This window comes from Calliphora vicina, chromosome 1 (genome assembly GCF_958450345.1).
Source record: "Calliphora vicina chromosome 1, idCalVici1.1, whole genome shotgun sequence".
In the NCBI taxonomy this organism is placed as follows: domain Eukaryota; kingdom Metazoa; phylum Arthropoda; class Insecta; order Diptera; family Calliphoridae; genus Calliphora; species Calliphora vicina.
Window position 1 is genome coordinate 166,381,739 of NC_088780.1, and position 15,131 is coordinate 166,396,869.

Genomic DNA, 15,131 nt, shown 5'->3' on the forward strand with positions numbered 1-15,131 from the left:
GAAAAGCTTTAATAATATTTTATTAGTGGGTAACTAACTAACTGTGTTAAAATGCGTTGGTTTAAGTTGTGTTAATGAAATGTTAAAACAAAAACTTACAACTGCAAACAAGCAGTTGCAATACAAAACAAAATAACTTTAAATCATTTAAGTGTTCTGTTCAACTGGTTGTTTGAGGGTGGGAGTCGTCTAATACAATAAGCTTGGGTTTAATATAAAAACACAATTGTTTTGTTCTTTGTTGTTGCTGTTGTAAATTTACGAGTACTATTTGTTTGATTAATTTTAATTATAGGAAATTTGTTACCTAAAATTTAGGCATTAAAAATTGGAATTTATTTAAAAATAAAAAGTGGGTGTAATCACGCATTTAAAGCATTCATGCGTAAAAATGATTTTAATCATGTCATTTAACTTTTATAAAATACTGGCTGCATGCATACCATGCCCAATTGTTACTTAGGTAGTTTTTTTATTTTGTCTAATTTATTATTTCTTTTTTAATTGTCTTTATTTTCATTCGCTTAACAAATCGATGAGTGTTCAATTTGTTTTAAGTTTATCTTGTTTATAAATGAAAACCATATAAATTCAAGTTAATTTGCAATTTATGTTAAAAATTTTCAAGTTATATTAATTATGCCCCTCTCTCTTTATGTAAACATTTAAGTGAATTTACTTACTGTCTTTTAAGGCCAAATTAAAAGCCGGCCTTTGACTTAATTTGTTCCATTTGCTCACATGTGGGTGGAGGATGATTTACAGTATGAATATGAGATGATGGTGATGATGATGATGACCATTTAAGGCTGTTTTTCGTTTGACAACAATTTAATTGAGAACAAAACTTGACAATAAGTTATTGAAGATCATTTAATTTCCCTGCTTCCTCTCTTCTTTGACAAAAGCATTTCGTTTTCTTGTGTTTGTTTTTACTTTATTTTTTATTTGTTTTGTACACTAATACAAAAATAAATGTTTTTAAAAATTGAACATAATAACTACAGCTTAAAATAACAAAATCTTTCACTATCGCATAAAGTTTTTACCTTTATTTTGCATTTGCTCACGACTAACTTGTTTAAATACACGTTGTTTGTTTTTATCTTCGTTCATGTTTTTGTAGTAACCAAAACCACCACCACCGACACGTCTTTCGGGCCGTTGACGCTTGGCCGCACCGACCTTAAGATCAACCACTGGTGGCACCAGGAAACCAAAACTCTTGGCAACAGTTTGCAAGTCCAAGGTGTTGACATCAAATATGGTCTTCAATTGATGGGAGTCATAGGCACGAACATATGATTTGAAAGCCTCTTTGGCTGATTGATTTAGGAAGTAGTTTTTCGAAATTAGTTTCTCCAGCTAAAAACAAAAAAACGAACACAAAATAGAAAATTTCACAATTAATTAAAAGTTTACATTTTATGGACATTTTTATTTGAAAATTAATACATTCTCCGAAATTATTTTTTCAGTTTACCCTTCACCATGAGTTAAATGCCGTTTCTAATTTCTACATTTTTCATTTGCGACTCAACAAATCGTTATAGATAGCGAAGTCGATATATGTCCGTCTGTATGTTGAAATTAACTTTCTGAAGCACCCAAATAACTTACATATGCGCAAAAAACCCGGTTAAAATCGAGAAAAACGGCACACAAATGGTTGAGATACAAGGAAAAAACCAGGACAACCTCGATTTTTGACCTATTTTTATCTATATCTGGATTATTATGTCTTTATATCCAATAACATATATTTCACACCACTTTTCAATGGCGTATGGGTCAAAATCCCGAAAAATTATTTTTTACCTCGAATTTTTTTTTTAAACAAAAAATTTTTTTTTGTATAATTTTTTTCAATAAAAATTAAATTTTGAAAAAAAAATCTTTTCATAAAATTTTTTCCCCCAAAAAATGTTTTATTTAATTTTGGAGCCATAAAGAGTGGCAAGGGTTTGTTATTCTGTTTGTAATTTCTACACGTTCCATTTGAGAGCCTATCAGTCGGTCGTCTGTTTGTTGAAATCAACCTCCCGAATATCCTATGGTTGATACATCAATATTGCTATAAAATCGGCCCACAAGTGTCTGGGATATAAGCAAAAAACCACGACTACCTCGATGTTTATTCATTTTTGAACCATATCAGTATTACTTGTCATTATGTATATCTAATGATAGACTTTTCATAGATCTTTCAAAAAAAAAAATTGTCCCCATCAATTTCACTTAAACAATTGTTTCACCAAAACATTATTTTTCAGCAAACATTTGTTTAAATCTTAATCTTAAAGTTTACTTTGGTTTATGAAAAAATATGTCTGCCAAAATAAAACTGCCGGATCTTTTAACAATTTCAAATTTACAACCTGTTTTTAGAACAAGAGTAACTTCAACGAGCATTTTACATATGTTTTTTTGTTACAAAACTCATGTTAAATTTACGCTTAACTTTCTTGATTGTGTTTTATTCCAAACATTGATTACAAAATGACTTACTTGTAGTTGAATGTCTGCGATTTTATTCCAAGAGAATTCGAATTCATTCAATGGTACCTTGGCAGCCTTTAAATAACGCAAGAAACCAAGTTCTTCAGGACGCAACAATAACAAGGCATGACCAGAACTGCCAGTACCACGAGCAGTACGACCAACGCGATGTATATATTCCTATAAAACAAAATATATATACATTTAAATTACCACAAATCACAAAATAAATAAATTTCGCCCAACATACTTTAGGATCATCTGGAGGATCGTATTGTACAATCCAATCAACTTGGGGAATGTCCAAACCACGAGCTGCCACATCAGTACACAGTAAAATACCCTCGGCAGCATTACAAAATTGGAAGAAAGTTGTGGTACGTTTTGCTTGCTTTTGTTTACCCTAAAAGTATAAATTAAATTATGTTAAGTTTATTTCATTTCATTTTAAAAGTAAACTAGAATTTAAATCATAAACTAATTCTTTAACTTACATGTATGGAAGTGACTGGCAAATCTATATAGTTGAACAATTCATGATGGTATTTAACAGACATACAGGACGAAAAGAAGACCATAACCTTCTTCCTGCGATTTTTCTTAAGGAAAGTGAAAAGCACTAATAGACGTTTTTCTGAAGGACAAACAATATATCCTTGCTCTAGACCGCTAACAGTAGCTGTGTCCTTGTTGTCGTCTACACCCACATAGATGGGTTCCTTTTTCAAGGCCAACTTCGACAAGGCATCAATTTTTTCGGTTTGTGTGGCCGAAAACAACATGGTCTGCCGACGTTCTAAAATACAAAAAATATAATATTTAGAAAACATACATATAAACTATTTCGACAAGTTTAACTCACTGGGCAACAAACTAATAATTTGCTTAAGTTCTTCCTCGAAACCAATTTCCAATATACGATCGACTTCATCAATTACCAAACATTGCAGATTCTTGTACAAGAAATCGGGTGAGTTTTGTAAATGATCCAATAAACGACCTGGTGTTGCCACCAAAATATTTACACCCTTACTTAATTTTTCACTTTCTACTTGGCGATTGGAACCACCCATTACCAAGCCATATGTATGATTGTGATGGTTCATTAATTCCTTTAAAACGCCAAATGTTTGCATAGACAATTCTCTGGTGGGAGAGATGATTATAACACCAGTACCATTGCGGGGCATGAATCTAAGTTTGTAAATCAATTCTAAGGCTGGTATCAGGAAAGCTAAAGTTTTGCCCGAACCAGTTTGAGCAGCTCCCACCAAGTCACGACCTTGCAGCAAGGGAGGCAATGATTTGGCTTGAATTTCAGTCATCTCGGTGAAACCCATTTCGTCAATAGCCTTTAGAGTAGCATCTGACACAATACCCTTGAGCGAGGCAAATGTGCGATCATTACTGTCACGTTTTTCCAAGGCTTTGGCAGCGGCCGTAGGATCAAGCTCATCGAATGATTGTTCCTCTTTAACTTTCTTAACATTCTTTGGCTTTTCCATAATCGGCATCTTTACGGGATGTTCCACTTCCTCATCTTCGCTATCGGATAGTTCACTGCCATCTTCCTCCTCCACATCTTTAATAATAAAAAAAATAATTATTTTAAACAAGGCTTCATTCATTCATACATCATATCAATGTTATAAGAAAATTATACTAAATATCAGTTAATTTTTCATAGAATTTCATTTAGTTCAACAACAGTTGACTATAACTTGTCGCTAGTAGTTGTACCTCAAATTCGCCTTAAAATCATCAGGTATTTCTTAATTTTAAATAAATCTAGTAACAATCATACCTTCTTCTTCATCATCTTCCTCTTCACTGTCCTCCATATCATCATCTTCTTCATCATCACTTTCAGAATCCGAATTCACCACTTGCATTTGTTGTTGCTTCTTTTTCTTTTGTGGCTTTCCATTTTTTAAAATTTGTTTAGGCATTTCTTGGAAATCATCATCCTCTTCATCTAATTTATGATATATATTATTCATTTATTTCAATATCTCTGGACATTTTCAATAATGCTTACCCTCTTCCACTGGAGCTACATGTTTCACACGTTGTTTTGATGGTGGCTGCTGTTTTTGTTGCTTACCCTTCTTTTCAGCCAATTCTTTCTTCACTTTCTCGCGTTTTTTAATTTTTTTCATCAACAGTTTTTCACGCATAGACATTTTTAATTATTTTTTATGTTAATTACTAATTTATAAATATTTTATTCACTGATTTAAAGAAAATGATTTATTTTTGTCAGCAAGCTACTGCACGTGTTGACTGAAAAGTTTAATATGAAATGCTCAATAGTGAAAACATTCACAATAGACTGTGAAGAACATGTGGTAACACCAATAGTACGAAAAAGGAGCCAGACAATTTATAGAACGAAGTTGGCAACGCGGAATTTAGACGTTATTAAAACGGAATGTAAACCACTAATATTTTTACTTCCCAGACCATGAAATGTCTTTAATTTTAAATATAGAAATAGTGAAATAAATTATGAATTAATAATTAAAGTTACTCTATAATTGAACAGCACAAAGCAAAAATATTTCTCTTGTTAACTACTAAGATAAAAATATAAAAAATTTTGAAATTTTTAAATTTGTTTATGAAAATTTTTATTTTCGGTCACGCTGGACCTTTCTGTGGAAATGTCCATATGTATTATAATTAATTAAAAACTTATTTCCATTTTGGTAGCTTTTAATTTATTAATAGTTTATTAAAAATATGTGTATTTAAACAAAAATTGGCGAAACATTTGAAATATGTACTAAGAAAATAAAGCACTAACATTTGAAAAAAGAACTTTTTACTTTTTAATATACATACATAGTAATTGTAAAAAGAAGGCAGAACTAATCAAATAAATCACGATTCTTACTAGAAGCTGACGAGGTATCCCAACCAATTGACCGCTCAACTGCCATCTTCCACTTGTGATAACGTACATCTCGTTCATTTTCTGTTATTATTGGTTTGTACTTAGCACGTTCTTCACCAACTGACAAACCGTCTTCAATATTAAAAGAGGGCTCCACAACGCGATAAGCGGCCAAAGCAACACCTAATGCCGTGGTCTCGGCAATTTTAGAGCGTATAACATTAATGCCAACCAAATCGGCTTGCAATTGTAGGAACAGACTATTAATCGTCATGCCGCCATCGACCATAAGTTTGGCCAAAGGAATACCACAGTCTTTCTTCATTGAATCTAAGATATCACGCACTTGGAAGCATATAGATTCTAAAGTGGCACGCACGATATGTTCACTAGTGGTGTCTTCACTTAAGCCACAAATTACCCTAAAAACATAAAAAAAATGTTTAATAAAATACTCTTTTATAAAACTTTGCAAACACTATTTACCCCCTAGCCTCTTGATTCCAGTAGGGTGCATAGAGGCCACTAAAAGCCGGCACAAAATATACATCCAACGAATTGTCCACCAAACGAGCCATGGCCTCCACTTGACCCAAAGACTCAAACAGACCCAAATTATCACGTAACCATGTCAAAGCTACTCCTGCTATAGCCACACTACCCTCCAATGCGTACACAGGATGTGAGTCGCGACCGAATTGATAACCCACTGTGGTAAGCAAGCCATGCGCAGATGTAACTATAGCGGTGCCTGTATTGTAAAGTAGAAAGCAACCAGTACCATAAGTAGCCTTAGCCTGTCCCCTCTGCAAGCACTGTTGTCCAACTAATGCAGCCTGCTGATCACCCAAACAAGCAGTAATGGGAATACCCTTAATGTCGGAATCCTTTATGGTGCCAAACATTTCCGAACTGGAAATAATTTTAGGCAATATGGAGGCGGGCAAACCAAAGAATTTCAATAAATGAGAGTCCCACATTAAAGTTTCAATATTCATTAACATTGTACGCGAGGCATTTGTAACGTCGGTCAAATGAAGTCCACCGTTTTTAGCGCCACCAGTTAAATTGTAAATTAGCCATGAATCTATAAAGATTTAATTATTATTAAGACTAAATTCAATTGATACTAATTTATGTAATTTTTACCTATGGTACCAAATAAAGCATCACCTTTATCCATAGCCTTTTTAACTGCTGGTATATTGTCGCGTAACCAACGTAATTTCAAAGCCGAAAAGTAAGGTGATAATGGTAAACCACATAATGGTTTTAAGTAATTTATATTTTTCGAATTATTTGGTATGGATTCGATCAAGTCATCTACTGTTGTGGTGGTACGATTATCCAACCATATAATAGCATTATGCAAAGGTTCTCCTGTATGACGATTCCAAACTATAACCGATTCTCGTTGATTAGTAACACCGACGGCAACAATATCCTGCAATAAATATGTAAAATAGAATTATATCTTTTAATTTGTTTAGTGTTTTTATACCCACCACCAAAAAGATGGGGGCATAAAAAGTTAAAGAAACCCGAACCGTTCGAGTTTACAACAATGAAAAATCCGGTTTTCGGTGTTGGATACTCTAATTCAAGTTCCTAAATACATGTTATTGTGAATGATTTAAAATGCCATGCGAAGTTACCACTTGTACGTTTAATCAAATCTATACATTTTATATTCCGTTTCGAAAATAAATCCCATTTTTGTCCAAAAACAAAACTGTTGGCAACTCTTTGTGATAAGATGAAGAAAGCAAAGAAAGATAAGCGAATAAACATACTGAGAAATAGAATAGAATTTTTTGCAAATACATATGTAGAACACGAAAAGACAATAACAAACAACAATTAGTAACAAAGTGCGACCAAAGGTAGTAGAAGAAAAGAAAATTAAAACTCAATGTTGATCCAAAGTTATTCAATCAGCTCAATTGTCAGAGGCAACAAACATTGCAAATTCCTATCAAGCCTAATTAAACTGCGAAATATGTCTTCCAGCGGAGGAGAATCAGAGCAAAAAACTATTGTGGCCATAACACAAATGCGTAGTACCAACGACAAAGCCGGAAATCTACATCAAGTACAAAAACTGATTCAACAAGCCAAAGAGCAGTCGGCTAAGTTTGTATTTCTACCAGAATGTTGCGATTTTGTGGGCGAACATCGTGAGCAAACTTTGGAGTTATCCGAACCTCTGACGGGCCCGTTAATGCAAGAATATCAATCATTGGCCAAAGAACACAACATTTGGCTGTCTTTGGGCGGTATTCATGAATCTGTACTAGATTCGTATGAACGAAAGACAAACAAAATCTATAATGCTCATGTAATTCTAAGTAATACAGGTGAATTGGTAACCGTATATAGGAAATTACATTTGTTCGATGTCGTAACACCCGAATTTACATTCCAAGAATCCAAGGTGGTGCTACCAGGCCAACGTCTGGTTTCGCCCATAGATACACCGGCAGGAAAATTAGGTTTGCAAATCTGCTACGACATGCGTTTTGCCGAAAGTAGTCTTTTACTGAGAAAGGAGGGTGCAGAAATTCTAACTTATCCTTCTGCCTTTGCATATAACACCGGCAAGGCTCATTGGGAAGTGCTTTTAAGAGCCAGGGCAATAGAAAATCAGTGTTTTGTTTTGGCACCAGCTCAACTGGGTTATCATAATGCTAAACGACGCAGTTGGGGCCACGGTATGGCCGTTAACCCTTGGGGAAAGATTATGGCTGATCTGGGGGAAACGGATGACTTGAAGATGGCTACGGTTGAAATTGATTTAAGCACTGTTCAACCCATCAGATCAGCAATGCCTTGTTTTGACCATAGACGTAATGAGGTTTACAGTCTGACGGCCTATGGTCATGGAACAACGGAGCCTCAAGAAGACCGCATGTTTGCAACTAATGTCATCAATAAAGATACAATATTTTTCGAGTCGCCATACTGTTTTGCCTTTACTAATTTGAGTTGTGTTGTCAAAGGTCATGTCCTGGTATCAACGAAACGCGTTGTACAACGTCTCAATGCATTGAACTCGGCAGAAATGAGTGATCTCTTCAACACTGTGTGTCGCATACAACGAATGTTAGAATCAATTTACAAAACTACTGCTGCCACTGTTACCGTCCAAGATGGTGCTGATGCTGGCCAAACAGTGCCTCATGTACATTTCCATGTAATGCCCCGTAGTCCCGGCGACTTTAAACATAATGATCAAATTTATGTTAAATTAGAGGACCAAGTGGAAAATCATAAGATACGTACAATGGAGGAACGCATACAAGAGGCACAGAAATATCGAGAAATAATGAGAAGTTTTAAGTTTTAACTGTAGACAAGCGATAAGTGAAATAAAATCATAGAGCAATTAGAATGAATAAGGTTGTATGTAGTACATCAATCACATTATGGGAAATATTTATTTGTCTTATGAAAAATTGTTAAATAAAATTTTACAAATTTTTTAAAGACCATTAAAATAATTTTGTTTACTTTGTTCTTATTAACTGATAAAGGTATTATTTGCTCTTTGATATCAAGCTATTGTTTTTATGTTGTTAAAGTGTGATACAATTTAGTATAGAGGAAATAAGTAATGATTATACACACATGGGGTCAAAGAGCATACAGACAATATCTACAAAAATCTCATAGATTTTGATATGTTCCAATTTATATTAAATATCGTCACATAAAATTTTTGGGATTTAGGTGGCGATATGTACAACAAATATGCATTTAAATGACATTTGTTAAATAGATTATTATATCATCGATTATTATAAACAAAATTTATAATTGAGACAATTTGCCAAGTGAATAGTTTACTGATTTCTAGCTACATATTACAATTACATAAATAGCAATAACAACATTATCTTACCTTAACATTACCACCAAGCTTTTCTAATTTTTGAACGGCTTCATCGATACAACTTTTGACAATGTCATAGATGAGGACGGGATCCTGCTCTACCCAACCTTCCTGGGGATATATGGATGGCACTTCAATTTGATGATAGCACACTATTTCATCCGTACCAGCTTTAAAAATAATAAAACGTGCCGATGATGTACCCTCATCGATGGCGCCAACATATTTAACTTGATTCATTATTATTATTTGGCTCAAAGACTAGTTTTATGTGTACACGTAATCTACGCGTTTAAATTGTTTTGAATTTCCCAAAACCCAATATTTGTTAATGCCAAGAACTTTGATCCAACTACTCACATAACCAGACCACTCACTTGTCGAAATAGAATTATTTATTAAACTCTTTTTTGTATGTTTACACCAATGTTTAATAAAGAAAGAGAGAAGGTGTGCTGTTTATAGGAGAAAGGGTTTATCTGTGTATTATTGCATTTATCAGTAAAATATCAAAAATAATTGTTAATTTATTTGTTGTGATATAGTTATTTTATTGTCACTTCTTATCGTTGTTTCTATTTTGATATCAATATTTCTTAATTCACAATAGTGCCAGCTGAAAGCAAGGTGATGCATGTGTAGAGATGCCACGTTTTATTAGTCTACTAGTAAACCCGATTAGAAGAACGAAAAATTACCATTAGTGAAATACATATTTGAGTTTTTTTTTATATTAAAAATCGATTTTTAGTATAAAATATGAGTGATCACAGATTGAGCTTATTTTCTCTATAATAGCAATATTTACAAAGTTATTAACGATTGAAGATATTTAATTATTTTATTCTAAAAATCGATTTATGGTATAAAATATGAGTGATCACAGATTAAGCTTATTTTCTTTATAATCGCAGTTTCTACAAAGTTATTAACTATTTTAGATATTTGAGTTTTATGTACTAAAATTCGATTTTTGGTATAAAATATATGTGATCACAGACTGAACTTATTTTCTTTATAATCGCAGTATTTACTAAGTTATTAACGATTGAAGATATTTTAGTTTTTTTTATAAAAATCGTTTTTTTGGTATAAAATATGACTGATCACAGATTGAGCTTATTTTCTTTATAATCGCAGTATTTACAAAGTTATTTATGTGCTGTTTTTCTATAGCGAACGAGTACTTTGTGTGGAAATTTAACATGTGTTTTGTTATTGTAACAAAAACAAACAGCCCAATTATGAATAAAAAATTCCGCGGGAGTTTGTTCCTAGGTAGTTTTTTCCCATTGAATTTGAATAGGAAAAATGAAAAAAGGGGAAAAACTCCCGGGGAATTTTTATTCATAATTGCGCTGAAAATACATGTAAAACGTCAAATACACCGTAAAACGTCAAACAGCACATTCATTACAATGTTATTGAACATGTCAGATTTTAAAATGTTTTAAATATTGAGTTGCAAAGCTTTTATGCACGGTTTTTATGATATGGAAAAGGATCTTGGATCTTTCAGAATTCAACTTATCTTTAATTAAATGTTGTGTTTCTTGTTGTTCCAGTTGTGTCTTGTTTAATTTTTAAACTAATTTCTAGCTAATAAAAACCTTATTTGTAATAAAGTATGTATGTACATTAAAACAATACAGATTTTTGGATTTATTTGTTTTTTTTTATTTTTATTTATTTATATGTGATTTTATTATTAATTTAAATATAGAATATGTACAACGAATTAAAAAAAATATAAAAAGAAATAATAAAAAATAATATGAACAACAACTATGATAAAATTTTTAGTCAATATTTTTTGTTTTTTTTTATTGTAATTATTATAAAATATTATATTTGTAACCTTTTACTTTCTTTTGACAGAAATTTAAACTTAATTTAACTATAAAAAAAATGCTGAAACAATAAAATTTTATTTATATTGTTTCAATTTCAACATTTTTTTTTAATTTTTTAGTAAAATTATTATTTTTGTTATTATTATTTAATTTAGTATTTAATAATAATTTTAAAAGTGTAAATTAATAATTATTTATATAAATTACTAAAAATTTACTAAATTCATAATTTATTAGCAGAAAACATTAAGCTAAGTTAACGATTTAAAATAAAAAAAAAATGAAGTCATAATAAAGTAGGGAGAGTAATGATTGAGCAGCATGTATAGAAAACTAATTAGAAAATTGATAAAATATGTAAATAAAACAAACATTCAAGTACGAGTATCAAAAAACAAAATAATTAATCATTAGGCACGAATTACATACATACAAAATTGTCTTCAGTAACAGATGTCGGCAAATGAATTGTTACTTGTTGCAGAGCTTAAATTGTGACAATTTATATAAACACAAGGTAAAGTTTTTAATTTTTAATGTTTTTTAACGTTTTTTTTTTATTCAACTATAATTATTAATATTGTATTTTCATAATATTATTTTCTTTTAGATAAAGGCACTATTTTTATAAGGCTTCTTCGGTGATAGTATTTAGTGGTACATAAACATTTAATAAATAATTAGTTCTTAGGATTTTCTTTTCCAAAATTATCAAACCAATTTTATTTTATTTAACCAAATACTTTTAGGATTTTTGTTTTCGAGATAGGTATGGATTTATTATTAAATGTTGTAAACTTCAAACACAAATTATTAAAATCATTCCTCAGATACCTACAGATGTTAAAGTAACAAAATAAATCAATCAATCAATTGTTGGGAAATAAACGCCTATCTTAAATGATTATCTTTTTTTAAGTTCTTACATTTTTTCAAATATATTTTATCAGAAATAATTACAAAACTTTTTGCAGCTACACTACACACATTTATAATAAAATGTGAAATATTTTGAAATTTCCTAATCTCCCGGAATTTTTCCATTCCCAGGAAATATTAAAAAATATCTGTTCATATCTGGGAATTCCCATTAAATTTCATATAATCGTTCAAAATTCAATAATTATAATTATGTCCGACCAAGTTAAATCTAGAAAAATAAAAGTAGAATTAATTCCGCATTTTGCTTCTTTAGAAAAAGTAAAACGAACATATCGGAATGCAACCACTTTCAGTTTTATAAGTGAAATTGATATTAATTTGTAATTATTTGTTTTACTTTTTACCAAAAACTTGACTTTTACAAAACATTGCCAAATTAAATTTGGAAATTCAGAATTAGAAACTGGCCGACTTCATAAACGCAGTAATGCAAAGCAATTACAAGGCAAAGCAATATTTTGTGACATTCATGAACGCATAAATGTTTTGTAAAGAATCATAATTAAAAACAGTTCACAAATTTGACAGATGCTGCGCATGGACAAGCATTGCCATACAATAATGAACTTGCGACATTGCCAAAACAAAATCTATTGCGTTTATGAACACTATGCATTGCAGTGTTGCTTTGCAAAATGCGATTATGAAGTCAGCCACTATTTTGGAAATAAACAAAATCAAACGAATTCTGAAGAACTAAAATCTATCGGAATAAAAACTACCATTCCAAAAGAAATGTTTGACAGGGCTGTACAATATAATGGTGGTATTTGACAGCCCTTGTCAGTCGTAGTTTATTCGTTATAAAATCAATAAATTCTATTGTTTTACTATAAAACTCAAGAATTCCGACTAAGTTAATCGTTTCCAAAGATACATTTTCAAATCGGATTGTATTTAAACAATTTAAAAATTTGTTATTATTTCCTCTAAATATGAATATCCTTAGAAGTTGTAATATAAGGCAAATTAATAATTCCTTTAAGAACATAACATTTCAATTTGATTCAATCTTAATTCAGGTAGCTATCTGTTGCTAGAACCGAAAAAATCTAAAGATGTAATGGAATCATTTGATTAGCAACACATTTGTTCATCAAGAAAACTTATAAATTTCCGAGAAAATTTTTTAAAAACATATTCCCGAGAACATTTTCGCTTGTAGGAACCCTAGTTGTTGCTGAAAAATTTTAGTTGTCGTGACACAAATTGGTATTTATTTGTACCAGTATCGCAAAATTAAAAAAAAATCTAAACGAATCATTCAATTGGCATCAAATTACAATTAATATTTTTTATTAGTACAGAAATTCTACTTTAAGAAGAATTTCTGTAGGTTTTCTAATCTGGTAAATCTGGTTGCAGGGAGACTTCAATAGTTTATTTTTAAAACAATAAAAACTTGGCAAAAGTTTCAGTTTATTCTAAAACATTTTATGAAACAGCTACATATATTTTTGTTTGTTTTTATTTGCCTAGCACATGTGTGGGCTAACTTAAAAGTAATGATTTTACTAGAGAAGAACTTCTTCTAACTCTACTTTCATATAAAAATGAAACAGTTACATTAAAATTTCTTATGTAAACGCTTAAGTGCCTCGTAAACTGTGCAATCTGTTCATTTTCATGCAAATCAATTAAGACTCGCAAACTGTTCCAAAGATTTCGCTTTCATTAGAATTTAAATTAGCTTTTGTTGAATTTCTTTTTTTTTTCTACATTTTTATCAAATAGGAATTTATTTTGTAAAATTCCATAAATTTGAAAATGGTGGGTTCATGAAACATGTCGCCCAAATTTACATAAATGAGAAACTTAAACGTTTAAATGAGTACCCTTATTAATTTGCAAAATATCATTACTATTTCTAAGTCCTTGGTAATAAATAACTGATTAAACAAGATTGCTTTCGTCGGCATCTACAATTGTGATAAAGAAAATGTATGTATCTTGTGCTAATATTTAAAGATACTAATATTGGGAAATATTACTTTAATTTCTATTATTTGTGTTTGGATTGAAATTGTTTTATAAGACCAGCTTATATGGCTAGCTTACCATTATAAGATGTTTCTTTTACATATGTATGTTTAAATATTTAATTTGTTTGTTGTTGTAGTAAAGTAAAGTACATATGTATATATGAAAATAAGTATGTATGTAGATAAATTGTATAATTATTAGTTTAATTCATAATAGAGTTAGAGTTAATAGTTAATCAAATTTTTGTATTTGTTTAGATATTTGGTTTCAATATTCAAATTTGCATATTAATATAGAATATTTTTACTTTTTACCAATTTGTTTCTCAAACATTTTTCATAATTATTTTATTTCTCTATCCAGCCTGCTGAAATAGATTTTTTTGTTTGTTTTATTGTTATTTAAATTATATTTTTTTCAAAATTCGTAAATTTTTTTGTTGTAATATTGACCAAACTTTCCTTTTTTTCATATTTGAAGCACCAAAATTAATAAAAAAAATAAATATCGAACAAATTAAGTTGTTTGTTTAATAAAAAATACGATTAAAAAGTAAGCAATTGTTAAAAAATTTTAATAAAAAATAAAGTTTTTATTACTTTTTTTAGAAACACAGAGTTTGTTATAACAAGATTATAGTTGTTGTTGTTGTTTTGCATAAATGTCATTATAATATCTAGTAAAAAATAAATATAATTAATTCAGTTCATTTAAAAAAAAATCAAATTATTAAAAAAATAACTAGATGTTTTCAAAATATTTAAAGACACTTTGGTATTTTGTTTTAAATAATATGGATATATGTATAATACTAAACTGCATAATTTTGTGAAAAATTTAAAGATAGTAGTTAATAACTTTAATTAACATATTTTACTAAACTCAAACAATACGAATAATAGTTTTATAATTATGTAAGTATTTATCTAATTAATATGATGATAGAGATTTCGGTTTTAGCTTAAAATATATAAAATATAATCAAAATGGATTTTAAATGTACATTATTACAATTAAATGCAACATACATACATTTATATTCATGTTTTAATTTCTTACAATAATG

General features: G+C 30.1%; 3 protein-coding genes across 3 annotated transcripts; 1 reads left to right on the top strand and 2 right to left on the bottom strand.

The window, feature by feature from the left end:
* Positions 1–910: 910 nt before the first annotated feature.
* Positions 911–4,782, bottom strand: pit (pitchoune). The gene is made up of 7 exons (XM_065498052.1): positions 4,538–4,782; positions 4,304–4,474; positions 3,362–4,081; positions 2,994–3,295; positions 2,750–2,902; positions 2,509–2,679; positions 911–1,365 (listed from the first exon to the last, which is right to left on the bottom strand). Exons 1-7 carry the CDS (start codon positions 4,680–4,682, stop codon positions 1,030–1,032), a joined length of 1,998 nt encoding a protein of 665 aa, XP_065354124.1. The 5' UTR covers positions 4,683–4,782; the 3' UTR covers positions 911–1,029.
* Positions 4,783–5,202: 420 nt separating this feature from the next.
* Positions 5,203–9,727, bottom strand: Gk1 (Glycerol kinase 1). Its single transcript, XM_065498055.1, has 4 exons — positions 9,297–9,727; positions 6,545–6,839; positions 5,882–6,482; positions 5,203–5,817 (listed from the first exon to the last, which is right to left on the bottom strand). The coding sequence occupies exons 1-4, from the start codon at positions 9,525–9,527 to the stop codon at positions 5,370–5,372; spliced, it is 1,575 nt and encodes a 524-aa protein (XP_065354127.1). The 5' UTR covers positions 9,528–9,727; the 3' UTR covers positions 5,203–5,369.
* NitFhit (NFT-1 protein) lies at positions 7,230–8,895 on the top strand. Its single transcript, XM_065498053.1, has one exon. It carries the CDS (start codon positions 7,308–7,310, stop codon positions 8,739–8,741), a length of 1,434 nt encoding a protein of 477 aa, XP_065354125.1. The 5' UTR covers positions 7,230–7,307; the 3' UTR covers positions 8,742–8,895.
* Positions 9,728–15,131: the final 5,404 nt, after the last annotated feature.